Here is a 27144-nt window from a genome sequence, read left to right as displayed (position 1 = left end):
TTGGATTGCCAACTGGCTGGAGGGCCGCACCTAGACAGTGGTGGTGGACAGGTCATTTTCGACCTGGAGGGATGTGGGCAGTTGGGTTCCCCAGCGCTCAATCCTGAGGCCTGCACTGTTCAACATCTTCATCAGTGACTTGGACAATGGGGTAAAAAGCACCCTGTTCAAATTTGCTGATGACACCAAGATGTGGGGGGATGTGGGCACACTAGACGGGAGGAATAGGCTGCAATCAGACCTAGACAGGTTACAGGGGATGGGTGGATGAGAATAGGATGGGTTTCAACACTGACAAGTGCAAAGTGATGCACCTGGGGAGGAAGAACCAGCACCATACCTACAGGCTGGGGAACTCCCTTCTCATCGGTGCAGAGGCAGAAAAGGATCTTGGAGTCATTATTGATGCCAAGATGAACATGGGCCGGCAGTGTGGGGAGGCAGTCAGGAAGGCCAACCGCACCTAGTCATGCATCCACAGATGCATCTCAAGCAGGTCCAAGGAGGTGATCCTCCCCCTCCCTCTATGCGGCACTGGTCAGGCCGCAGCTGGAGTACTGCGTCCAATTCTGGGCGTCGCACTTCAAGAGGGATGTGGACAACATGGAGAGGGTCCAGAGGAGGGCCACCTGCATGATCAGGGGACAGCAGGGCAGGCCCTACGAGGACAGGCTAAGGGACCTGAACCTGTTCAGCCTCCACAAGAGAAGGCTGAGGGGGGATCTAGTGGCCTGTTATAAACTAGTCAGGGGGGACCAGCAGGCATTGGGGGAGTCCCTGTTGCCCTGAGCACTACCAGGAATGACTAGAAATAACGGTCACAAGCTGGCAGAGGGTAGATTCAGGCTAGACATGAGGAGGCGCTACTTCACGGTAAGGTGGCTAAGATCTGGAACCGACTTCCAAGCGAAGTGGTGCTGGCTCGTACCCTGGGGGTCTTTAAGACAAGGCTAGACAATCACCTTGCTGGTGTCGTTTGACCCCAGTACTCTTTCCTGCCGTGGCAGGGGGTCAGACTTGATCTGCTCAGGTCCCTTCCAATCCTACTACCTATGAAACTTTATTAGGTTTTTTTCCCAACCCTAAGGCCTAAAAACGTTGGTTGCCTGTTTTTTAATAAGGCTTAGATTATATTACTTTGATCCTTTGGTAGGAGCTGAATTGTTCAATAAATTCTGCACCTTATTGAAGACTGTGGAACTTTGGATGTGTGGACTCTATACAGTACATCCTGAAACCCATAACATGTAGGATCAAGCAAAGAGATTGCCAGAAAAACAGTTCTGTTTTGGGAGGCGTGCAGTATTAAACAGATGGCAGTCTTCATTTCAAAGGTCTCTGTGGACACCCTTGATGAGTAGTAATGTTTAATGTAGCACCAAGCATTTTTTTTTCTCAAACCACTGCACCAGTTTTAATGCTCACAGCCTGCCTGGAAGGTAGTCAGCAAGTGTTTTTTGTTTTGCAGAAGGGGAAACGGGTTTGGAACATTATGGCTTGTCCAAGACTACCTGACAAGTCAATGCTAGAGCCTGGATAAGAGCTGTGGAGTTTCCCAGCTCACTGTCCTGATCTAGCAGGACTTATGCCACATAACATCTTAGATCAGAGAATAGCATCCATGTGGTATTCCATGATAATAGAGCTTATATAATAAAAGCTTTCAGTCATGGTAATATATACAGCTTTGCTGCCTCTCTGCATCAGTGTTGCTTTATTAAAACAATTATCCATGGCATACTTATTTTTAGTCAGCTGGAAGTTGGTTGGACATTTTAAATCAGCTTCATCCTCCACCTCTAAACTGCGCAGTCGTAGCCCAACTAGTCCTCATCACAGATAACTCGTTTCTACATGCCTGTATATTAGAAAACTGCTAGTCTGTCACTCTCTGCTACTCTGACAGTGTCTCTGTGCCCATAGAGCTGGTATTCAGATAGGTATTCAGGTACTTGAGCCAATCAGTGGAAAATTCTTGAGAGAAAGTCTGACCAAGGTAGCATTTTTGTCATTTTTCATTTTTTTTCCCCCAGCTTCAGCAAAACTGAAATGGGAATCTTCTAAAATAAGAGTGCCTACACAACAACTTGCAGCCAAATATTGAAGGGTGTGAAGTACACCCAGGTTAGTTATTCTGGTGACAGCTTGTGTGTAGATCAGTCCTTGTATCTTGTCTGAACACACAAGATGTCCCACACTAATGATATTAACTTAATTAAAGCAGGTGGGTGCAGTTGTAGTGACAAAGGTATGCCATCTTCCTGTAGGGAAGGGAAATAAGCTTGACTGGGATAATGCTCCCATTATAGCTCTGTAACTCTGTCTACATTAGAGGTTGGTCTGGTTTAACTAGACTGGTACAGAACCTGAATGTAGACAAGGCCTTATAGTTTTCTTCAGCCACTTCTGTGCCTTGTTAGTAAGAGATGCAGTTGATTGGCGGGGGGGATGCTGAGTCATGCCTCTGCTTTGTCTTTCCTAGGAATGACCCACGAAGATATTGTGCAAGAATCCAAAAAATACTGGCAGCAGATGGAGGCATATGCCAGCAAACCAGCAAACAGCATGGTAAGAAGCCTCAGGCCCTGGGACTGATCTGTGTCCTTTGGATTCTTGTTGCCTATTGCTCTAGCACATCTGTCCCTTCCCCTCCCCCTGCCACTTCTCACCGGGTAGAAAGCATATATCGCCACTCCCTTCCCAGGAGCAGTGGCACTGGGTGCCTCCTTTGTGCCGTAGTAAGCAGGACAGTGTGCAGTGCCAGACATGGGATAGACCCGAGGTACCTTTCAGGGAAGGGTTGAAGCCCTGCTGTTTCCACATGCCAGCCTGGACAGCTCCCTGCATGGCCACTGTGGAGATGGGGCTGCTCAGAGGTGCTTCCCCCCACCACAAGCCAGGTACTTTATGCAGCAGTCACTGGTTCTCCTGGTCCAGGGATCAAATGACATGTGCTGCCCTTTGGACAAGGGGCAACACACCTTTTATTGTGGGGGAACCCATTTTAAAGCAAATTGGTAGGGGGAGTTTATCCCATGAGGGGTGGCACATGCAGTTCTGGTACTGGCGGGGGCAGTCAACAGGCCTAGTAGCCCTAGCCAACTGTGGAGGGATGAGGATGCACAGCAGATGCAACACTGTTGGTCCCCTGTTGTGATGGAAGCCATTGCCTGCATCTCTGTCCAAACCTTCCTACCAGTAGTGCAGCTGAGGGGGCAGTAACAGGGGCAGTAGCCCTGGTGCTTGCTTTGTTGGGGGTGGAGGGAGAGGGTACAAAAGTAGCCATTGCCACAGCAGGAGCTGGTACTGCCCCAGGTGCCACATGGCTGCCCTGGATGAAGAGCTTTACTGCTAAACCTCTGCTTCCTGAAGCCGAGCACTCATGGCAGGGCTGACCTTGGAGAAGTGTGCATATTTAAACTGAAGGAATCGCTCCACTTCTGTGTTCTTTCAAGTGGTAGTGCATGGATGCTGCCTTTTTCTCTTTGTGCCCGGTTGGGGCATTCTTAGTTCTGGAGCAGAGCCTAGCCGATGAGTAACCAGGGGAGTCCAGCCCAGCCCTGGGGTCAAATTAAAGCAGCTCTTACATTAGAACACAGCATTCCTGGTTCTTTAATTCATGCCTGAAGATTCAGCTGACAAAGTGGGATACATAGGAATCTGAGGATCAGATATAGCCCAAAAGCACCCCAAGAAGGTAGGTGGGTATTTGTCCTATTTCACAGAATGTGAAACAGAGGGAAGGGTTGCCTTCTCAACTGCTGCAGGACCCAGTGTTTTTTTTGAGGCAGGTAGAGGTACTGTGAAAATGATTGGCTGCAGATGCCAAAAGCACAAGGTGCGATGGGCCCTGGTAGATGCATTAGGAAGTGTGTACACCTGCACTGGGCCTTTGCACCCTTCTAAGGGCTATGGTATGTGGGTTACCCATAGCCAGCTCATTCTTGGGGTCATGCTTGCACAGTTCTGCTGTCTCCTTTGCCATGGTATTCTCCGCCATCCACAGGCAGTAGAAAACAGTGTGAGCTCAGGGATTAGCTCAGCATTGCATTTGAGAGCAACGTGTCTCTCCTGCAGAGTGGCTGTCTTTCTAAGCGATGCAGTATAGCACCACCAGAACTGCTGAAGTGACTGTGGGAGGCCCTCTGGCTTGTGTTTTGCAGGAAGTAAGACTAGATAATTAGAATGGTCCCTTCTTAGCCTCTTCCATGTTCAGGCAGGGTCTCTGCAACAGCAGATGTCCTCGCCTGATATGGAGGGCACCAGACACATAGGATGACACTCAGCAGTAGTAAAGGGAAGTGTGGGCCTTGGCAGGGGTTTCATTTGTGCTTTTAGTCATAGCTCCTGTGTCCAACAACTTTTTTTGCCCTTCCTGTGGATCTACCCAAGCAACCTAAGGAACTGGACCCATCCACTTGTCTATAAGAGCAGGAGGATGGGCACTTGTCAGCAAGCTGCTCTGCAAGGGCCAGCAGCCCAGAATCCATGATGCTGAGTACTTCCTTCTGGGAGCTCAGGTTATTCATAGATCTTTGCATGTTGCTGTTGGAGCTCTGAGGACCTGCAGAACTTTGCTGAATGCTGCAGATTTTCCCCCCCTCCCCCCCGGCTTAATCCTTTCCTGGTTCCCTGTAGGGCACAGAGAGGAATCTGCCAGGGGTAGGGGGTAGGCAACTTTTGGAAAATTCCATCTTTCTTGACCCATGTTCTCAGTTCTCCCTTGGAACTCATGGCAATGGTCCCTCTGGGCCCTTTCCAAGCATACTAGAAGGACAGAAGGTAAATGGCAGGTACTTGGCAAGTGGTAATTTAACACTTACTGGTAGCATGAGGGCAGCTGCTGCATTGTTGTTTTACTTCCCTGCCTTCTCCATTCTCATCAGGTTGCCTTATCCTAAAGCCAGCAGGGACCATTCTGATAATCTAATCTGACCTCCAGCCTAGTGTAGGCCATCAAGTTTCACCCAGCATTAAGCCCATAAAGCTGGTGGAGCTGGAACACATGTAGTATTGATTTACAGACTTAAGCAATGGAGAAGCCAGCACACAAGCTTTTCTTCTTCCAGCTTCACTTTTCATATTCACTTCAGGCTGCTGTCAGTAATTCTGAACATTGCTTCTCTTATCGGTTACAGGAAAGAAGGAAAATTGCAATGCAGGAAGAAAGCCAAAATTTTAAAACTGCCAAATGTTGAAGTAAACAATAAAATTGGTGATTAGACAGTTTAACGGGGATGGGAAATTAATGCAGGAAAAAAACTGAACTTGGTGTTTTTTTAAAAACAGCATTTTAATTTTCACAGTATGATTTTTAGTTAGAAATTGTTGGGTGAAAGCATTTGTACTCATTCAGACTCTAGCAGGGCTGGTAGTATTTGATGTTTTCACCTGGAGCTGTCTGTGATTATGATTGTTTTATTAGTTAGCTCTTTGGGGTCTGATTCAGCAAAACCTTTTGAGCATGTGCTTACATGCCTTCTGGTTCAGCAAAGCATTTGTGTGCATACAGGATTATTTAAAGAAACTTCCTTAAGTGCTGTCAACATCAATGGGATTTCACACAGCTTCTGTGAAGTTGAGCACATGCTTGGTTGCTTTGCTGAATCAAGTCCTGAACAAGGGGTACAAGGTTGAAATCTTTGTCTATAAACTTCATACTCTGCTAGCTGCACTGAAGTTAGTGGAAGTCTGAACCTACATGTTAGCATGGCAGAAATCATAAGAGAACAAAAACACCCTGCAGAGCTTTAAAAAACCTAGGTTCCAGTCTTGTGGCACACTGAGTGCTTTTAACTCTCTCCCCCTTTCTCCCCTCACACCCACACCCCAACTCGCTGAGAATTGCGGCATCTCAGCTCATGAGAAGGTCAGACCCTAAATGTACAGATAGTGCAGCAGCCAGAGACTCTGGAGAGGAAGTAACAGCAAACAGGGAGACGAGGATGAAGCCAAGACATGTGTGTTATCATTGCAAAGATATGAAGCAGTGGAATCAGGAATGCGTCTGTGGCTGCTATCACAGCCTGTGGGAGGTGAGGATAGGGTTGATAGTTGAAACAGGACTGATACAATGACCAACCTTCTCAACAAGCACTAGGACTGTTTTGCATGTAGCTGCTTTGGAGCTGTGCTGTGGGGCCAGTGTCTCTGGAGTTCTCTGTGAGATGTAGCACCAGGGATGTGGTGCAGGTACAGCTAGGAAGTGCTGGCTGGTTGCTCACACCACCTCTTGGCTTCCAAGCCTGGTGCTGACACAGCATGGCACGTATGTTTAGAGCAGGGGCTCTTAACCTGGGGTCCATGGACCCCCAAGGGGTCTGTGGATAGATTTCAGGGAGTCCGTGAACTTGGATGGGAAAAAAATTACATCTTTATTTTCACTAACCTCTATGTATTTTATTTTATGCATTTAAAAACATTATTCTGAGAAGGGGTCCATAGGCTTCACCAGACTGCCAAAGGGGTCCATGGCACAAAAAAGGTTAAGAACCCCTGGTTTAGAGAGAGAGAGAGAGAGAGAATCTGATGTGGCCAGTTAAAGTCAAATGTGTTAACAACAAGCTGTTGCTCCTGCCCCAGTGAGCCCCAGGCAGTCACTTCTCAGAATGATTGTTAAGTCACTGCGGAAAACCTGGGGGCAATGCAAAGCCCCCCGGGAAAGGAAAGTTTATATTTGTCTGTATTGTCCCTGTTCTAAGCATGCTCATCCAGAATAATGTTCATTCAGCCATTCTTCCAGCTGTGTAACTCAGTTGCCCAATAAAAACAACTTCTCAGGAGTACGGTAGTAACAAACCCATCTTCTCCCATTCTGTGCAATTACCAGGAGCGTTAAATGAAAATGCTTTACAGCCAGCTTCTCGAGGTGCCCTTTAGTCCTCAAGAACAAGACATCTCCAGTAGGTTTTAAAACCACTGTGGTCACCCAAACTGGCTTTTGGACTCAGCTGCTAGGTGTCTTTCTTCTTTTTTCTCAGTAACCAATATAAGGACAGCATGCTGGGCTTCACAGTGCTAATGACTCACTGTGCATGCTAGGAGTGGTGCTTGGATCAGTCTCAGATGGTGTGGAGCTCTCTGGCTAAATACCAGAGCTCATCTAAGGAGTTTCTGATCAGAGACTGCCACACTGTAAAGGCAAACTGCTGATGAATTTAACTGTAGACTTAACAGAACGTCCTACAACCATCAACTGCCGGAGCCACTGGAGGTTACCAGCTGCAGAACCACTGACCCTCAGAATTGATGCTTAAGCAGTGAGGGGGAGAGAGGGAAGGAGGTATTTTTTTTTGTTTTTATAATGCATCTTTTGCTTCAAAAGTCAAAGAGTAGCCTGCCAAAACCTTTATTTATTTGGTTGCTACTATTTGCTAGCTATGTTTTTGCTGTGGTAGTGCTCTAGTTTGGCTTTGTAACAATGGGTGTTGCTACAACTGGAGGCACTTCTGACTGACTTAATGTGCTGCAACACCACAAGGCACTGATTTCCAGGCCATTAATTTATCATCAGTCTGCCAGGCATACGTCATGTCTTTACCAATATGGTCATGCTGCAGCAGCTGCTTTGACTTAAGCTTTTCTCCCAGTCTCCAGTGAGGCTACTTGCTTGCTGGATCCATTGCTAGTGGTAAGCATGCTATGCTTTGCATGGCATGCCTCAGGGAATGTGCTTAGCTGTCTTCTGCCAGAGCTTCATGGAATAGCTGCCCACAACTATCAATATTAGCTAGAAAGTGCCTCTGGCAGCTATGACTAGTGTCATCCTTTGAATTTGATGTAGTAATCTGGGACCCTTAAGGTAGATCTAACTGATACATTGTGGCTATGTTGTGAAATATACAAATATACACTGGATAATAGAACAGGCATAACAGGGCTGGTAGGATGGAGTGGGTTACCAGAATTACCTTGACACCTGATATCACCAGCTCTTGGATCTGGGAGGCATGATAAATAATTTCTTGGGTGATGTGTAGGGGTTTAAAACAGGGCCTGTAAGCCATGTCTTTAAGGAAAAAACATGGTTTTCTGCAGCATCTACATGAGTTTCTGGGGGGGGGGGAGTCAGTCTCCTGTGAGATCCCAGCTATTAAAATTGTGCCTCTGCTTACCCACCTGGCAGCCATCCTGACTTGTTCTTGGTGCCATCCACTTCGGTGAAAACGGATATGCGAATTTGCCTCCTGACCATTACACTGACAGAGGTCCCTGTGCAAATGAACAGGGCCAACTTACTGACGTTGCGAGACCCAGTGTTCTCTGAAAGGATCTTGCTAAGAAACCCAGAGCAGTAGGGACTTGAGCCAATGCAGGTGAAGGCCAGCTCCCAACATTTCCTGTTTAGCCTTTCACAATGGTTCAGCTCAGTCTTCTCTGTCAAATATGCACCTTTTGAAAGATTCAATCAGAGACGGGTCACTATAGGTGACCTATAGATCTCTTCCTGGAATGTGATTGGGTGCTGTACCATACACTAGGCCTGCGGCATATTGTCTCCACCTTCTGGGTGTTATGCATAGGATCTGCATGGCTGCTGAACACACCACTTGTCAAGAAGAGTCTCCCTTTCCCTCTCCCTCTCCCTCCTCACTGTGAAGTGCCCAGGATGAAGAGTCCTAGGGGACAGCTGGTTGTGAGTTGGTTACCTGGTAACAGGTATTTAGTTATGTTACCTGGTACCAAACCTTTGTGCTCCACAGTCCATTTGTACCTTGGCGCGCTCCTGTGAAAACGTCATCTTGCACATCCTGGCTGCATGCCCAGTGCCCTTCTGTGCCTGGGTACAACCACTCATGCCCAAATTGAGCTGTAGGCCAAATGCCACTTGTTCCCTCTTGAATCTATGAATCTATGAGTGAGTTTTCGAAGATCCATGCCAGTGGCTGAGCTATGATGCTTGCCAGCTCCTTAATTGGGGTATAAACTCTCTGGGCCAGCTGACTTGAAGGTGTCCAGCCTCTCCAGGTGTTCCTTCACGTGGTCTGCATTGATGAAGGGTAGCAATTCTCCCTCATCCTGGCCGTCCTGTACCATACTGAGCAGGGCCATCCCTTGGGGCTGGTGAAAAACCAACGCAAAATATCCATTAAGCAGGTTGGCTTTTTCCTGGGCATCGGTTGCCAGCTGTCCCATATGGTTTAGCAGGGGTCCAGTGTTATCCTTGCTTATCTTTTGTTTCCTCTTGCCCTTTTTGGACTCTTAAGTTTTAGGATGCAAACAAAAAGGTGTAGGTCTGCTGTGCATAGATTTCATGGATTTCATAGACATTAGGGCTGGAAGGGACCTCAGAAGATCACTGAGTCCAGCCCCCTAACGCAGGGGCAAGAAGTCAGCTGGGGTCAAAAGATCCCAGCAAGATAAATGTCCAAATGTCTCTTAAAGGAGTCCAGAGTAGGTGCTTGTGCCACCTCTGGTGGCAGTCTGTTCCAGGCCTTGGGGGCTTGGATAGTAAAGAAGTTCCTCCTTATGTCCAGCCTGAAACGGTCTTGGAGGAGTTTGTGACCATTTGACCTTGTCATCTCTTGGGGCGCTCTGGTAAACAGGCGTTCCCCCAGATCCTGATGTATACCCCTTATATACTTGTATGCAGCCACCAGGTCCCCCCTGCGCCTGCGCTTTTCCAGACTGAAGCGTCCCATGGCTCTCAGCCTCTCACATAAGGCCTGTTCTCCTGCACTCTGATCATGCACGTGGCTCTTCCCTGGACTCTCTCAAGCTTCTCCATGTCCTTTTAAATTGTGGAGCCCAGAATTGGATGCAGTACTCCATCTGCGGCCTCACCAAGGCTGAATACAGCGGGAGGATGACATCCTGGGATTTGCTTGAGAAGCATCTGTGGATGCAAGCCAGAATTTTGCTCGCATTACCATCTGCAGCATCACATTGGTGGCTCATATTCATCCCATGGTCAATCGTGACCACTGCAGTCAAAAGGAACTTGGGGCTAGCAAGTGTAGCACTGCCAAGCCTATAAGCGTGCTGTGGGTTTTTCTTCCCAAGGTGGAGTACCTTGCATTTTTTGGTGTTGAAAGCCATCAGGTTTTCATCCATTTATTTTCTGAGCCTGTCTGGGTTGGCCTGGATCACCATCCTGTCCTCAGGTGTGGACGCTTTACCCCAAAGTTCGGTGTAATAGACAATTTGGCCAGTCCCCTTCTGATGCCAATGTCCACATCATTAATAAAGATGTTAAAGAGTATAGGCCCAAGGACGGAGCTGGCTGTCCATCAGGATGTTGGCATCAGCCAGTTTATCAAGAATGGTCTCTTTGATATTTTTTTCCAAGATCTTCCCCAGGGTAGAGGTCAGGTTGATAGGCCAGTAGTTCCTCAGATCTACCTTTCTTGAAGATAGGCACCACACTGAACTTCTTCCAATCTTCAGGCATGTCACCTGAGCACCATGAGTTGAGTGACTTTCCCTTCTCAAAAGCACAGTGACAGAGATCTTGGAGTCATCGATTCTAAAATGAACATGGGCCACCAATGGGAGGACATGGTCAGCAAGGCTAACCTAACCTTGTCATGTATCCACAGATGCATCACGAGCAGGTCCGAGGAGGTGATCCTCCCCCTCTATGTGACACTGGTCAGGCCACAGTTGAAGTACTACTCCCAGTTTTGGGCACCGCACTTCAAGAGGGATGAGGCCAACATCAAGAGGGTCCATCTGCAACTCGTGTGATTGGGGGGCAGCAGGGCAGCCCCTACAAGGAGAGGAGAGGCTACAGGCCCTGAACCTGTTCAGCCTTCACAAGAGAAGGCTGAGAGGGGATCTAGTGGCCATCTGTAAACTTCTGGGGGGGACCAGAGGGGAATGGGTGAGACTCTGTTCCTCCAAGTGCTGCCCGGAGTAACAAGGAATAACGGCCACAATTTGACTGAGAGTAGGTTCAGGCTAGACACCAGGAGGCACTTCTTCACAGTCAGGGTGGCCAGGATCTGGAACCAGCTTCCAAGGGAAGTGGTGCTGGCTCCTACCTTAGGGGTCTTTAAAAGGAGGCTTGATAACTACCTAGCTGGGGTCATATGAGCTTAAACTTAGTAGGGGTCATATGAGACAAGTATTCATTCCTGCCCAGGGCAGGAAGTCAGACTTAATGATCAAGTTCCCTCCGACCCTACATCTATGAATCTATGAGTGAGTTTTCGAAGATCCATGCCAGTGGCTGAGCTATGATGCTTGCCAGCTCCTTAATTGGGGTATAAACTCTCTGGGCCAGCTGACTTGAAGGTGTCCAGCCTCTCCAGGTGTTCCTTCACGTGGTCTACATTGATGAAGGGTAGCAATTCTCCCTCATCCTGGCCGTCCTGTACCATACTGAGCAGGGCCATCCCTTGGGGCTGGTGAAAAACCAACGCAAAATATCCATTAAGCAGGTTGGCTTTTTCCTGGGCATCGGTTGCCAGCTGTCCCATATGGTTTAGCAGGGGTCCAGTGTTATCCTTGCTTTTCTTCCGGCTCCCCACATATATAAAAAAGGACTTTTTATTGTCTTTGATACGTGTAGCCAGTTGGAGCAACCACCCTTCCTGAACTCCCCTCCCCTTTGGGTTGTGGTCCCTTAGGGCCTCAACAACAAGCCTCCTGAGCTTGTCAAAGTCAGCTTTCCTGAAGTCAAGGACTTCTGCATTGCTGACTGACTTGCCAGCTTTATGGTGGATAGTGAAAGTGATCAGCTCAAGGTCACTGTCTCCCAGCTTCCCTTCAATCATTAGGTCGCTGATTAGATCATCCCCCGTTGCCAGTACCAGGTTGAGCAGCACTTTGCCTCTTGTTGGTCCATAGACTTCTTGGGTCAGGTAGGGCTCGTCCACGCACATAAGGAAGCTTTGCGATCATTCAGATTTGGCCGAGTGCTCTTCCCATGAGATGTCTGGGTAGTGGAAGTCTCCCATGACAACCATGCACTGGGAACGTGCAGCCTCAACAGGTTCCTTGGCGAATTCCTGGTCGAGCTCTTGATCCTGGTTAGGAGTTCCGTAGTAGACTCCTACCATTGTCCCCTGTGCCATGTTCACCACGGATTTTAACCCAGAAGATCTCCAGTCATCCACCCTGGATGCCAATGTCGACTTTCAGGGACATGTAGCTTTCCTGAACAGAGAGAGCTATACCCCCTCCCTTTTTGTCTACACAGTCTCTCCTGGACAATGTATAGCTGTCTATACCTGTGGCCCAGTCATGGGTGGAGTCCCACCAGGTCTCCGTTATCCCTATGAGATTGTAGTCATTCTTGTTTAGAAGGAGAACCAGTTCCTCCTGTTTGTTCCCCAGGCTCCTGGCATTGGTGTACAGGCATGTAAGTGTCCCGGGCATGACTCGGCAGAAGTTGCCCAGAAAAGGCCTGAAAGAAGCTGGTATAGGATTCAGGCCTCTTGACTCATGTGACTGGATCAAGAGCACATGAAATGGCTAGCAGCGTGGTGTGCCTGTCTAGGCTGGGCTTAGAGGTTGAATTCTGACTGTGTAGCCCAGGGCAGGGGGACCCTGATCTTCCAGCTCTTATTTAGTAATGGATTGTGGTGCCTGGATTTAGTGTGCACACATTAATTCATATGTAGCCCCCAGGGGGCCTCCTTTGCTAGAAGAGCTTCTGCAGGGCCCGAACCATAGGCTTCTGCTAGAACTTCTCAGGGAGGCTGTTGGTACAACTGCTGAGCCACCTGTCCTGGGCTGAATCTCCATCACGTTTGTGCAGCTTCTCCCCCCTACATCACTGGGCATAAACTGAGCTCTGGATCAGTATTAGTAGTGTAGACAGAACTGCACACAGAAGTGCGTTGTTGAGGAGGGCTTCATGCCTTCCTCAGGAGAACTAGGAAAACTGTATAATGGGTAAGCGTAAGGAAACCATACTGTCCTAGCTTTCATACTATGTTCATCTCTGTTGTGTATATAAAGGCACATCCTTTTTTGCCTTTGGAGAACTTGCATTGTCCCAGGGTATCAATGCGCACAGTGGTGTGACTACATGGAGCACTGGCGAGGGGCAGGGTGTTACGGTCCATTTGCTTGAGCTGTCCTTCTTGTGACCCTTCACAGGCTTCCAGTCGGTCTCCAACATCAAGCACCTTTGACCTCCAGATGAAATTTGTTTGTGGCCAGTGCTGGAGGAATGGACAGGTGGTGGAGCCAGATAAAGACCTCAAATACTGCAATGCCAAAGCACGTCACTGGTGAGTGTTCTTGCCTTTTCCTCCCTCTTGGCTTTGTCTTAAAAGTCAATCTCCCCACTGCTGTGTGCTGTCCACTGCTTTGTGCAGCCAGTTTGAAAAGGCTGTGAGTGCTTCCCCGAGCCTGTTCCCTTTGGGAGATTATTCCACTGTTTAACAAATGCTGCTTTTATCAAATGTTTTTCAACTTCAAGTTCTTGCATTTGCCATTTGAATGGAGTGCCACTTATGCACTTGGTACTTTACAAAGAAATAACTTAGGAGTCCACCATCTTAGTTAAAAAGAGCCTGTGTTTTCCCTCTCTTCCCAGCTCTGTTACATTCACCCAAAACAGTTCTTCTCTGACCTTGTTTGCACTCTCCCATTCTTGTAGGTGGTTATTGTATTACTGTTAGTGGTATTTTAGCCAAGGAATGCACACTACACCTTGCAGCCCTTTATAATAATTTTTGTTACTGCTCTCCAGAGCACTTTCAAACCTCCCTGCCTTTTTCTGGTGCTGACGTGCCAGGAGCTGAATACAGCATTACAGGGGAGTCTGACCTGGTGACACAGCGAAGGCCTATCACCTTCACTTCCCACAGTGTATTACTTCTCTTTGGGCAAGCGTTGCATCAAGCTGGGCTTTTTACCACTGTATTCCATTCAGATTCTTTCCTAGTGCAATGTGGAACAGCAACCTGTCTAATGACAGCCTGCTGTTCATGACACTGTATCTGTAATGACTTATATTTCTACAGCAGCCTTTGTCCTGAAGGCTCACTTACTGTTTTTGACAGACTGGTGCACAGAGGTCAACCGCTTTGGGTGGAACACTGCAGCTGCTTAAGAGCCCAACAGCAACACTGCATGGGAGCTGGGGGAGGGGTTTGCTTATGGCTTTCTTGATAGAGTTCCAGACCCTGTGAAAAATCCCTTCTTCCAGCCACTCTGCTGCAATTCTGGGCAGTACATATGCTCACATAGCTATGCATCTAACTGGCCAATTTGTGGAGAAGGCAAACTGTGCTCAGGAGCTCATCTCTTCTGAGGGTTCTGGCACGAGGTTGAGGGTATCTTGGGCCCCCATGCCCTTCTCTACTGTCCATCCCTGATTTGATTTATTTTTTGGTCTTTTTTTATTCCTGTTTTGTAGTTGGACAAAGGAGCGCCGCGTCCTGCTGGTGATGTCCAAAGCAAAGAAGAAGTGGGTGTCTGTCCGACCACTGCCTTCCATCCGTAACTTCCCACAGCAATACGACGTAAGTGCCATACCCCCAGCACAGCTTTTTAGTCCTTTTCCTTCCTTCAGGAGCACTTTATGCACAAAGCAGTGCATAGGTGTTGAGGTGATAGGTGTTTTGTGAACACTGACAGTAGATTGACAGGTAGGTGGATGTCCTCTGAGGTGGAAAGCAGAGACCTGTGGGCCATGAAGAGAGATCAGTTTCACCTCAACCAGGCAGCACTGTGACCTGGTACAAAAAGAAATGATGCAGCAGCCACCATGTAGGTTTTTGATACTGCAGTTAATGCTATCGCCACCTCCCAGAGTGAGATCATAGAGAAGCAGGGCTGGAAGGGACCTCCGTAGGTCATCTAGTCCATCCCCCTGCCTGAGGCAGGATCTTCCCTATCTGAACCATCCCATGCAGATCCATTATCTAACCTCTTAGCAGAACTGTACAGTCAACCCTGACACAACTAAAACCATAACACCCTAATCTGGCACAGTAAAGCAAAGGGGCAGTGGCAGTCAATGTCCTGCTGCTGCAAAGATTATTAAAAATACACTCAGGAGATCTCAGGGAGAGAGCTATGCTCCCCCCACTACAGAGTAAGGCAAAAACCCCCACAGTCCATACCATCATGGGATAAAATTCCTTCCTGACCACAATTAGGAGAGAATATCCGCTAGACAGGAGCCTTGGGGCTTAAGTCCCAGCAGGAGCACTGGTGCACCCCAGTAAAAATTCTCAGCCTTATGCTACCACTTTCCAGACCAGACCAGACATAAGGCAGCAGTCCTAAGAGAAGCTTGTACCCTCCTGCCTTTTTTGCACCTTTCTGCTGGTAAGTGGTGGGCCTTGGTCTCAGAGGCATCCAACTCAGCAGCTTCTGCTAGTGGTAAAACCCATTTAATGAGTTTTAAACAGATTTTAATATAAATTTCTTCGATGCAAAGGCCCAGGCCGCAAGAAAATGTATGAAGTCCGCCGCAACCCCAGTTCAGTGTATGATGGCAGGCAGTTTCCCTTCTCCTTTTTTTTTCCTGATGAAAAAGGAGGATATTGGAATAATATCCAGCTGCAGTTAATGTAGAGCTCTCCTCCCTTTCATCTCAGTGTTGGTTCTCCCTTATTCTATAGCCAAGACAGTCCAGGTGAAAGTGTCTGGGGCCCTCTTCTCTCTCGCACAAGGAAGTTGTCTCTCCAAATCCTCTGGCTCCTTAGGCAGTGTGATTCCTCAGTTGCTCAGCATGCAGCGCCTTTTAATGAGAGAGATTTTTTTCCCTGCACTTTTCCAGGAAGCAAAAGGCTGATCTGTCATCACTGTCAATTTTCAGTGTCCAAAGACTTCTTTTTTTTAAAGCGATATTGCTGATTCCTGGGAAACTGTCTTAAGTTTGGGGAGTTTTTAAAGACTGTTTCTAATCAGTTTTTGTTTGTTTCCTCTCTGTCCAAAGCCAGAATCTTATGCGTTTGTGTGTGTGTATTTGTGTAAGAGAAATAGGTCACAATCCATTGTTAAGTTGACTCTCACGCAGGGAAATTCAGCCACAGGGTGGAAGAGAGGGGTGTGGACTCTGCCAGCATAAGAGACTCTTTGTGGAATGTCTCCTTAGCGCAGAGCAAAGCATGAGAACTACAGGAAATGGGATCCAGCTTCTGACACAGAAGAAGTCACCCTTTGTTTTCTCTACTGTCCCTTGGCTAATCAGCCCCAAATGTTGGCACCCGTGTTCCTGGAGTGTTCACGAGGCCTTTCTTTGATTTATTGGTTCACGTGTATGTGTTAGTGTTTGTGGAAAATATACCAAGCTAAATGTTGCTGAAGAGTGAACTATCCTCTTTGTTTTCAGAAGAGATGCTCTGTGGGCAGCCATGGTGCAATCGTCCTCCTGCTGCTGCCCTGCTAACACACCTCTCACTTCCAAGGGGGAGAGAATAGTTAAGCCTCTGATGATATATTTATTCTTCAGCCTTTCTGCTGAAATTGCAACAGGAAGGTAGTGTGTGACACCTGGGCACAGGCAGATGCTTTCTTACCTGGCACTGAATTAAAACTATGAAAGTATTTTTGCACAGACCACTATGCAGCTTCCATGTGGTAATGATCTGGGTCCACTGATGATATGGGCAGGACTCCAGCCATCAGTTTAGTCATGGCTAGCCTTACAGTTTGTAAGGCCTGAGCTACCAAAATTGAAGAAACCTAGCTCCTTGAGTTTTCTCTAGTTCCAGACCTGCTACTAGAAGGGAAGAGAAGTCAGGTATAGAAGGTCCCTGCCATGTGGGGAGTGCATGCCAATTCTGCCACAGGCCCTGGCCGTGTGCTGTCACTGCCCATTGATCCCAGCCTCTGCCCATTTGTCCTGTTCCTGGGCACTGCTTCCCGCCCACCTGTGGCCCCATGCCATCCGCCCGGCTGAGCACACCCTGCCCATGGCATTCACATTTGTTTACAAATTGGTGCATGTGTGTGTGTTAGTGTTTGTGGAAAAGATACCAGGCTAAATGTTGCTGGAGAGTGAACCCTCCGCTTTGTTCCCAGAAGACATGCTTTGTGGGCAGCCATCGTGCAATCTTCCGGCTGGTCTTCATGGTCACCCCTACCCATCCGCTCCATCTGGTGCCCCTCATGATGGGTGCAGGGTGGACAGACTGGGGTGCCTGGCCAGAGGGGCTGGGTCCTCAGCAGTGGGGAAACTAGCAGCAGAGCCAGAAGGAGCCCCTGCCCCACCTAGGGGTGGCAGGACCAGCCACACATGCTATGGCCCAGGCTGCCCCCCACGCCTGTGCCAGGCAGGGCTGAGGGATTCACTGCAGGCCAGATAAAACCCCAGGACAGGCCATATTTTGCTCCCCACCCCGGTTTAGAGAATAAAAATGTTCAGAGTGTGTATAACTTGCAAAAATTATAGTGGAAATGCACTGAGGAAGTTCACTGTTGTTTCTAGCAATATTTCCTTATTGGGAATTTTGAAGCTTAGCTCATCCTGGATCTCTGTACTTCCTTTAGAAATTCCCACCATCTCCTGAAGACAACTGCTTGTCAGGCTGAAAAGGAGTTGGGTGAGAGTCCCTTGAGCTATGTGGCAAGCCAAGATTACTTTTGGGTTACCCCAGCTTGCTTTCCACCATCTTACCTGAGGCCAGGAGAGATCTTACCTGCATCTAGGATCAGTGTATAGGCAGTGAGAGGATGGACACTGAACCCAACCTACCTGTTGATTTATAGAAAAATCACTTATCCCACATCTTAAGGGTTCCCAGGAAAGAGAGCCCCTCGTTCCTTCTGCCATGTTTGACTCAACATCTTGGTTGATTGCTTAGCCCCTTTCACTTGCGTGTGTCTAACAAAGAAGGTTTCATTTTTCATCTCTTGACAGCTGTGTATCCATGCGCAAAATGGCAGGAAGTGCCAGTATGTTGGGAACTGCTCTTTTGCCCATAGCCCTGAGGAGAGAGACATGTGGACCTTCATGAAGGAAAATAAAAGTGAGTGGTGAAATGTGGGTGTGTGGGTGGGGGCTGGAGAAAGGAAGCTGAAGAACACAGGGTCCTTTGTGGACAGTTGTGGAGGGTAGAGGCAAAGTTGGAAAAGACCCCTAGTTCCCCAGCCTGTGGGCTGAGAAGGTGAAATTGTTTGGTGGGTCTTGTTCTTATGACTGTAGGCTGGAGCTGTGAATATTCCCCAGGCTGTACACAGCTATGCTATACCCTCTTCTGCCAAGGTACCTCAATTCTGCACACAGTCTAGCTATCCTATTTCTGGCTTTTCTCACCATAGCTTTGTTAATACAGCTCAGACCTAACCTGCAGCTTCTACTGTTCCAGTCCTGTCTCCATACAGAGCTCTGCCAAAACACCAGTCCTGGCCTGCAGCCCTTTTGCTATGCCAGCCTTGAGCTTCTTGCACAGTTCTTCTGCATTCCCTACTAGACACTGAGAGATGTCTTTTTGTACAGTTTGAATTCAGGTCCTGAATGAAACTTCTGCAGAACACCACCCTTTACCAACAATTTAATCCTGAATTAATAATACAGTTATGTCCCACTTTCTGAGTTAATTGTACCTTTGATCCCCCTCTGGGTGTCTTTGAGGGCACCCGACTTGGGTCTTGGTCTTCCAGCCATCATCCTTCTTGGGGCACAACCCCATGACATGCTCCTTATGGACCAGAGCCTGAGCCTGAGCCTGCAGAGCAGTGCTGGTCACTGAGCACCTTGGCCAGTCTGGCTTCAATCCAGCACCTGCACTCCTGTTCTCACAGGGACGGTGACAGGGCTGTCGAGAGACCGGCCAGCTCTCCTAAAGCAATGTCTACTTACTCAAAAGCATTTCAGAGAGATCATGTCTTGAAAACAACAATCAATTTGCATGCATTACCTACCTTACCAGCTGATCACATGCGTCTGCATGAAGACCCCAAGAGGTCTGGAGTACTCTGGGTGCTACCTTGGAGCTGACTATTTTGGTAACAGTCTCATGCTTGTCAGTTTTTTGTGAAGAGTTTCTCAGGTGAGAGAGAAGCTTTTATTTGGTGTATTTTGAGCCCTTTGTTTACTGAGAGTTTTGCAGATGCACCCAGTCTGGATGTGCTTGCTTGGGTGAAAGGGTGAAGCCTCAAAAGACTTAGACCCGTCTTTCTTTCAGTCTGGGGAATTTGCCTTCGTTATCTCCTGTTTAGTTCTTTATGTTACCAGTGTAACCAGGACTATGATCATTAGCAAGCCCACAAAGACATGTACAACATTTATAGTCCTGGTAGATAAGCCATTGGATAGTCCTTCCATCCATAGCATGTCACCAGTTTTCCTTGAGAGTGACCCACTGGTTGTTCTGAGGATATTGAGTTTGACAGACCTGTGTTCAGACTCCTGCTTTGTTCAGGCAGGCAGTGGAATACCCAGGGGTATGGATTGGTAGTCAGGTACCTTCTTGGCAGTGTTGAGTCCACAGAGAAGTTGGATCACCTGTCTGTCCTTCCTTCATGGATATCTTGTGTAAGCTGGCCTTGTGGCTCCTCCCTTCCCTAGGCCAGGTGGAGTTAGTTTCCTCCCTCGGGTGCTCTCACTTTGAGGGCTAACACAATGCCATCCAAGGCAGTACCTTAGCACAGAAGTGTCTGTACTTCAGATGAAGGGAAAAGGGCTGCACACTCGGGACACCAGCCCTGTCAAGCCATGCCGTTTCCTTGGCTTGTGTATTTGGATGGGTTGTCTGGGCTAACCTGCCTGATTCCCTTTGTGCAGTCTTGGATATGCAGCAGACTTATGACATGTGGCTAAAGAAACACAACCCTGGGAAGCCAGGAGAGGGGACTCCGCTCACATCACGGGAAGGGGAGAAGCAGATCCAGATGCCCACAGACTACGCTGACATCATGGTAATAGGATCTCTCTCTTCCATCCCCTTACACCTCATTTTGACAAATCCCCTCCTTTTCTCATGCTTCCTTCCAGGAGGCCTTTTGTGAGGCGGGGCTGATTGGAAATCTTGTTTTGGGAAAGAATTTGGTGAACCTCTGTTGAAGCAGCTGAAACTCTAGGAAAGGCACAATCAGGACAATCATGATGAAGCAGAAGGGGACTGCTGCACCTCAGCAAGGGTGCTCTAGGACCTTTCATCAATCAAACACATTTTATTCAAGAGGCAGATGAAAATACACCTTAGGCAGGAGGTCCCGCTTCCTTAAACTGCAGGTGGCCACTTGGGCTCCTGCCCACCCTTGGAGTCCCAGAAGAGCAAAGCCATTGCTGACCATTTTGAAAATAGTGAGGGATGAGAGATGTGTAGGAGTCAGGTCCAATAGGGGCCCACTGGTGGCTGGGTAGAGAGAGATAAGAAGGGGGTCATAGGCAGCCTTACAGCATGTAGCAGCAGGAAGATTTTGGGAAGGGGTGCAAGTTGGCCAGCACAGTGTGGAGAAACCCGGTTTAATTGTTCAGCAATATTCCTCTGGCCAGTCATGAGGAGTATGGTCCATTGATTGAAATCAGAGAAATCAGTGTGGTCCCCTTTGACCAGCAGCTGCTGTTCCTAGCACTGATGCACAAAAATGGTGGGGATGACAGGAGAGTGGTGATGGGGAAAAGACTAGAGGTATACCAGTATATGGCTCCTTATTGTATTGGCACCAATAAAAAGAAAAATGACATTATTGGCAGTTGGCTTTTTTTGGCTGATGTGGCTCATAATGTCACTGATAAATGCTGCATGCATGCACGCAGCCAGGAATGCAGCCCAGCAGCTTGGAAAGCAGCATCTAGCCGTTAAGTCTGGGGGGAAGAGGCGGGGGGGGTGCGATTGAGGCCCCCATGGTGAGGGAGGGGCTGGGGCTGGGGCTGGGGCAGGTGCTGTTTAGGTGCGGCATAGCATGGGACGGGGCAGCGGGTGTCTCATCCAGGAGGTGTAGGGGGCAGTGCAGCTGCTGCTGTGCATATCCCCAGGAGGGGTATGGGGGGCTTCTGCCCCCTGGATTTGTGTGTGGGGTGAGGACAGGCTGTGCACTGCAGGCTGGGGCTGGCAGGGGCAGGCCAGGCAGCAATGGCACTGGGAGGGGGGGCTACAGCAAATTTGGGGGTTGCTGTAACCCACCCTGTAGCTCCCCCTCCCAGGGCCGTCCCCGCCTGCCCCGAGCTCAGCCCTGGCACTGAGAAGAGGCCAACACAGCCCCCAGCCCCAGCCTGCAGTGGGTAGCCTGTCCTTGCCCTGCACACAGATCTGGGGGACACATGCCCACCATGTCTCCCCCAGGGCTGAATGCAGTGGTGGGAGCTGCCCCACCAAGACGAGCTGCCCGCTCTGTCTTGTGCCCCGTCCCACCCTGGCTGGGCAGCATCTGCCCCAGCCCCACTCCCTCCCTCACCGTGGGGGCCTCAATCTGCCCCCATGCCCCTTCCCCTCACACAGGCTTACCAGCCAAATGCTGTTCTTCAAGCTGTGGGGCTGCATATCACCGGTCAGATTTGGTATCAGTCAATATGGCTGGTTAATAATCGGCTGTTGATATCAACTGAAAAAAGTCTTTATTGGTGCACCCTTAGAGGAGGCATCTTTTTCTTTACACTTCCCAGCTCAGGGATGGTCAGGGTGTGTGGTGCTAATGGGCCACTCCGCCTTTCTGTGCTGTTTAGATGGGTTACCACTGCTGGCTGTGCGGGAAGAACAGTAACAGCAAGAAGCAATGGCAACAGCACATCCAGTCAGAGAAGCACAAGGAAAAGGTTTTCACCTCTGATAATGACTCCAGCTGCTGGAACTACCGCTTCCCCATGGGTGAATTCCGGGTCTGTGAAAGGTATGGAGCATGCAACACTTCCCCTGGGGAGGGGAGAGGAGAGCAGACCTGGATGGGGCACTATGCTCTGAATAGGAAGCCCCAAAGGATGTCAGCACATGGGAGTTGGGGTGAGAACTTAATGGAAACATCCTTGGTTACAAGTCTTGTAGGAGTGCCTTGGTATTGAGCTCATATCCCCCCCCCATATGAGTGACACACTGCAGAATTCAAAGGCAGAAGTACTTCACCACACTCACAACGGCAGCTTAGGTCATGGGAAAGGAAAGAAACCTTTAGCCCCACTGCTCTGCCATGCTGACTGCAGTGACATTAGTTCTCACAAGCTAAGCAGACTCTGATTGGGTCATTGCTAGGATGAGAAACACCTTCAGAAAAACCCAGGTTCCATATTAAATGGTTTTAGCCTCACTTATCTGCATTTCTCTCTGAATCAGTGTCTTAAAATGTTTGGAGGAGGCAATATGGTGCTGGAAGTGCCATTTCAGGTGTAACAACTGGGGCCCTGGCTACTTGTGCCTGTTTAAAGTCCCCACAGCATTTTTCTCAAGAGTGCCAGTGCTGGTTTATAAATGTGACCCAAGTACTAATGTATATGATTTCCTTCCGCTGAACGGAATCCCCTCCTTTGCTCCACTGAATACAGTTACTTCACTTCTTGTGCACCATTATACAGTCTCCACTTTCCCTCCAGAGGTGACAACATTTCTGCTGTGTGAAAATGGATCCATTTAAGGAGATGGTTGCAAAGTTTTTCAGAGTATAGCAGTTTTTAAAGGTGCTACAGTAGTCAAGTAATCTGTTTTAATCCTGCTCCTTTAAACGCATTAAATCAAGTGAGCTGTTGTTCTTCTCTTGGCAGGTTCCAGAAGACCAAGACCTGCCCTGACGGGGACAAGTGCCGCTATGCTCATGGCCAGGATGAGCTGAACGAGTGGCTGGATCGGAGGGAAGTGCTGAAACAGAAACTGGCCAAAGCCCGCAAAGACATGCTGCTTTGCCCCAGGGATGACGACTTTGGCAAATACAACTTCCTATTGAGGGATGGCGTATAGTGGAGGGATGGGGAACCCATTGACTGGAGAAACACAGTGGCAGGTTTTCAAAGGGTGGCTGTGGCAAAGAGTTCAAGATACGTGTCTCACAAAGAGAACTTTTTTTTTCATTTTGTTTTAAGATTACCAAGGTGATTTATTGGTGAATGAAATCACAGACTGATTCATCTTTGGCCAGCGAATGCCATGCTCATAACATTTGTTTTCTGTCATTCTTATTTTAATTCTCTTTCCCCATCCTTTTTTTTTTTTATTTAAAGGAACAAATGCTGTCCCCAGTGGGGCATGAAAGAGAAAGAGAATCACGTTGTTAAGATTCCCCTGTTCCCAGATTCCAAGCTTGGCTGCCTTGTTTTATGGGACATCACAATATAAAGAATGCAGATATGGAGGAAAAGCCAAGTGAAGGGTCAGGGTTCTTGGAACAAACATGCCTGTAAAGTTACATATGTCCCTTATTCTCAGTATCATGAATTAGCCTCCAACTATCTCCTTTGGCATGCAAATGTGGAAGAACTGTACCAAAACAGCTATAGTAGAGACTCAGATAAGAATTGCCTTAAAATCCATTTGACTTAAAACATCTGGACGGAGCTCCTACTCCTGGGTGATGGTGGAGGAATAAAATTAGATCCTTAGTCTTCCCCAGAGACACGCATGACAGCTGAAGAGCATAATGGGTGTCTCACTCCCTAGTTGACTTGGGTCTGGGAAGTCCTTTTGGCAGTTTGAAGGCAGTCATAGGTGATTGTTTCCTGTTGTGATTGATTGTAGCCAAAGAGAGAATGGGTAATGGATTGTTTGATGTCTTTTTCATGAACCGAAAAAATATCAGATGTTTCTTAAATTGGTATGACTGCACACGTAAGATCAGCCAGAGAAGGGAAAGTAACTGTTTTTTTGCCCTTTGGCTGTGGCAAGTCAGTCAGCTTCTCCTCTCAGGGGGGGTTTACCTCTTTAAATGGTGTAACCTAATTAATTGCTTAGATACTAGTCCTGTCTGTAAAGACTGAAGGCTCCGTCAAAAGAAGCAGGCTAAAAGTCAATTAAGTGGACATTATTAAGTAGTACAGGCCCAAAGTTTAGGGTGTTACTTAGTGTTTTAGCGAAAAAATATGATTAGAAGTGATTTCATGGGTTCTGTGACATTTGGAGCTAGCACTATTCTCTGATGTATAGTGTGGCTACCGAGAGGGGATCCATGAGGGGGGCTAAAACATGCTGTACTTCTCCAAGGAAGGGCATGGCCTCATGTCTTTCATACAGGAATGTATTAAGGAAAAGGCTGCAAGCAGCTGTAGTGTCTGCTGTGTCACTTGTATGCTGGCCTCTTTAGAATAGTGGTGAAAGGACTTGATGAAGTTCACATCTCTGACACTGGTATGATATAAATTATGTTAGAAAGTTAATCAAGCTCAAATGGAGGAACCTAGTTCGCTGATAGATGGACATGAACTGTAGTGCAGAATAATCCTTCCTACGTAACTCCCCTGGGTCTGGATCTCAGTATTTATAATGGCAGTAGTGAGCTTCTGACAGAATGGGGATATGCCAGTAGACTGATGCTTTGTTGGTGGCCAACTTGGTGCCTTGCCCTATTCCATCTGGACCTGGTGAGTGGGTGTATCAGTATCTGCATGGTTCGTACTGAGCTTCCCTGTCCATCGTTTTCTTCAGTCTACACATGCATGTGATGCATCTAGACAGCAGCATTGGTTCCAGAGCACTCCGCCTCTACCTTCTTGAGAGAAATGTCTTGTTCTTTAGGGTGTCTTACAGGATTATTATACCAGTGAGAAGTCAGAGCCCTGTCTGGTGTGGTATCTGCGCTGCATGGATAATAAGTAAAACATGGCTATACATTGCATGGTGCTGGGTGCCATTTTCATCACACCTTCCCTCCCACTCTAGTAACACTTATGTCTGTGGCTGAGAGAGATCACGTAGATGTAAATACATGGGAAATATTGAACTGGCAGCTGGCATCTTTATAAACTCTTGTAGAGGCAGCTAGCTCAGCTCTTCCATAGTGGTTGCAGTCTCAGAAATGGGAACAAGGAGACCTAGATTCTGGTCTTTCCATTCTACCTCTCCTACTCACTGGTCCTGGAGAAGCTGCTAGCCCTCGTTTTTCTTACTTGTAAAACTGAGGTAATGCTTTACCAGGTATGAGACCTAATTCGCTAATGCCAGCACAACGCTGCGAGATCCTTGCATGCCAGGGCACTGGAAGTGCATAGCCTGTTTAGGATGAGTGCTTTATGATAGAACTGGGAGAAGAGGGAATCCTTTCACCATTGCTGCCCACTCCTCCCCCCACCAGACTGAAGGTAGCTGGGGAGCTCCTACCCCCAGTGTTCGCTCACCCCTACCCCCTGGTCCCATGGGGCGTTGCAGTTTTTTGGGTGGGTGGACAGACACTGTATTTCTTCTGACCTTTTTTCTAGCTACCCTATCCTTGCCTTCCCAATGTGTGTTCAGCAGCCACACCACCCGCAGGATTTACCAAAACCAGAGAAGTGGGCATCAGTCCGCAGGATTGTACCCTGTTTTAGGCAGTGGGGAAATTAATTACCATTGGGGAATGCTGGTAAGCATTTTTGTTAAAACCAAATCTGCATTTATAGTGTAACTCTAGTGTTCGCTGTGCCATGATTTAAGATAAGATGATCATTTATTTAGATTATGGAGGGGAGTGATTTAAATAACTCCCCATCTCTTTAATCAGAAAATAACTGCTCTGCACACCCTCCTCTCCAAACTGATAGTGTTCCCAGGCCTGTTGTTATGAAGGGGGCAAAGGGAGGAAGTGTGTTGGGGGGGATGTGGTCACAGGTGCTGCATTGAGTATCTATTTTTGTTTTACCTGATATGATAACCTGATATGTGGTGTTGCAGTATTTTGTCACCAGACTTGTTTTAGTGTGTATATATGTGACCCACCCCCGTGAAAGCATATATACACAGGTATTAAATATATCGCTCTATATAATATTATATATGTGTGTGGTATCAAAGGAATCTTTTTAATGAGGGTAATGGAAAAGGACTTGGGCCAAGAAACGCAGCATCTCCTGTTTAAATGTAATTGCCTTTGTTTTGGAAGGGGGCACATAAAGAAGGAAGGGAGGGTTTAATATAGACAGGTATAAAGTTCTGGATAGAACGGGTTTCTCTTATACCTTTGAAAACCCTCTGGTGATGTTCTTACAATCCCATCTCTGTGAAAGAGTATTGAAGTGCTTAACTAGTGAGTGAACTATCAAGGGCAAGAGGCACCAGATTTGAACCCTTATTTTATTTTCCTTACAGCTCTTTTTAAAAGTTCATCGGATCTTTGGGCATGTAAATTCATCCTGCCAAAAATACTCGGCACTGGCAGCACAACAATTAACCTGTAGGCCTTCATGGTGTTATTGCATTGCTTTTGGAGCACGGTCAACCAAGCACTCGTGAAAGACCTTGCAATAACAGTCTAGCCTCTCCATTTATGTGGTGTGGGAGCTAAGAGGAGAATTTTCACCAAGGAAACCGCTCTGAGGGGTGTTAACAAAAGAGATTTTTTTTTTAAATAAAGAAAAAAGGATAAGGAAAAAAATATATATCCCTTAAGCACACAAACGCACAGTATTTGATTTAAATCAGTTTGTTAAATACTAAAGGATTTAGTGAAAATCCTTTGGGTCAAGGGTGGGATTGATGTGAAGCTGGTGTCGGAGTTAACCAGACTTTTAAAGAAAAATCATATATTTATATCATATGAAATCATGTGTCAAAAATGTATGGGCCCTTAGCATGTCAAAGGGAAAGAAAACAAGGGGATGCTTCAGTTCTAAGCTGGATAGTAATGAGTTAGAGTCCTTTAAATTGTCTTTGTATTAATATAATTCAAGAATACCACGCTTTACTATTAAAAAGAAAACCTTAGTATCTTTCAAAAGATCTAGTACCAGGATAATAATGTAGACGTTTTAACAACATTTTTGTTTTGTTCTTAATAAAAAACAAACAAACTTGCTTCTTTTAGCCTTTGTAATAGAAAATAAAAGTGTGCACTTTAAACCCTCTCCTGATGGTTTGTTGGGACAGTGTTTTCCTACAAGGCACAGAAAAGCATTATTTGGGCTTTAGGGCATCTCGGATAAAGTAATACTGTGGTGAGTATGGGGTGTGAAAGTCAAAGGGGGTGTTCCTGTGCCAAGGGACTGAAGGGCACCTGGTACCCTTTGGTATAATGTGGAGCTATCTTTCTCATTGCAAATGTGCGTATGTGCATGTGTGTCATCAGATACATTACAGGTCTCTGCTGGGTATGCCAGTCTTCTATATGAAAGCAGTCCATTCAGGAGATACAATTTTAGTCCTCATTCTGAGTCGACGCAAGGTTTGTGATCCCATTCTACAT

The 27144-nt window shown here is 47.4% G+C and overlaps 1 protein-coding gene across 6 annotated transcripts in view; it reads left to right on the top strand.

Moving 5' to 3' along the window:
* The window catches only part of ZC3H7B (zinc finger CCCH-type containing 7B), a 66053-nt gene extending 39252 nt beyond the window's left edge, over positions 1–26801 (top strand). For all 6 annotated transcript variants that reach the window (XM_090042943.1, XM_090042945.1, XM_090042947.1 and 3 more), the window contains 7 exons: positions 2483–2568; positions 13048–13181; positions 14315–14420; positions 17771–17879; positions 19637–19770; positions 21521–21684; positions 22547–26801. In XM_090042943.1, the coding sequence (XP_089899069.1) occupies positions 2483–2568; positions 13048–13181; positions 14315–14420; positions 17771–17879; positions 19637–19770; positions 21521–21684; positions 22547–22739 (926 nt within the window). In that variant the 3' untranslated portion in view covers positions 22740–26801. The remainder of the gene's footprint in view (positions 1–2482; positions 2569–13047; positions 13182–14314; positions 14421–17770; positions 17880–19636; positions 19771–21520; positions 21685–22546) is intronic.
* Positions 26802–27144: the final 343 nt, after the last annotated feature.

This window comes from Crocodylus siamensis, chromosome 4 (assembly GCF_052110815.1).
Source record: "Crocodylus siamensis isolate JL-2025a chromosome 4, ASM5211081v1, whole genome shotgun sequence".
Taxonomy (NCBI): domain Eukaryota; kingdom Metazoa; phylum Chordata; order Crocodylia; family Crocodylidae; genus Crocodylus; species Crocodylus siamensis.
This window is presented reverse-complemented; position numbering and strand designations above follow the sequence as displayed.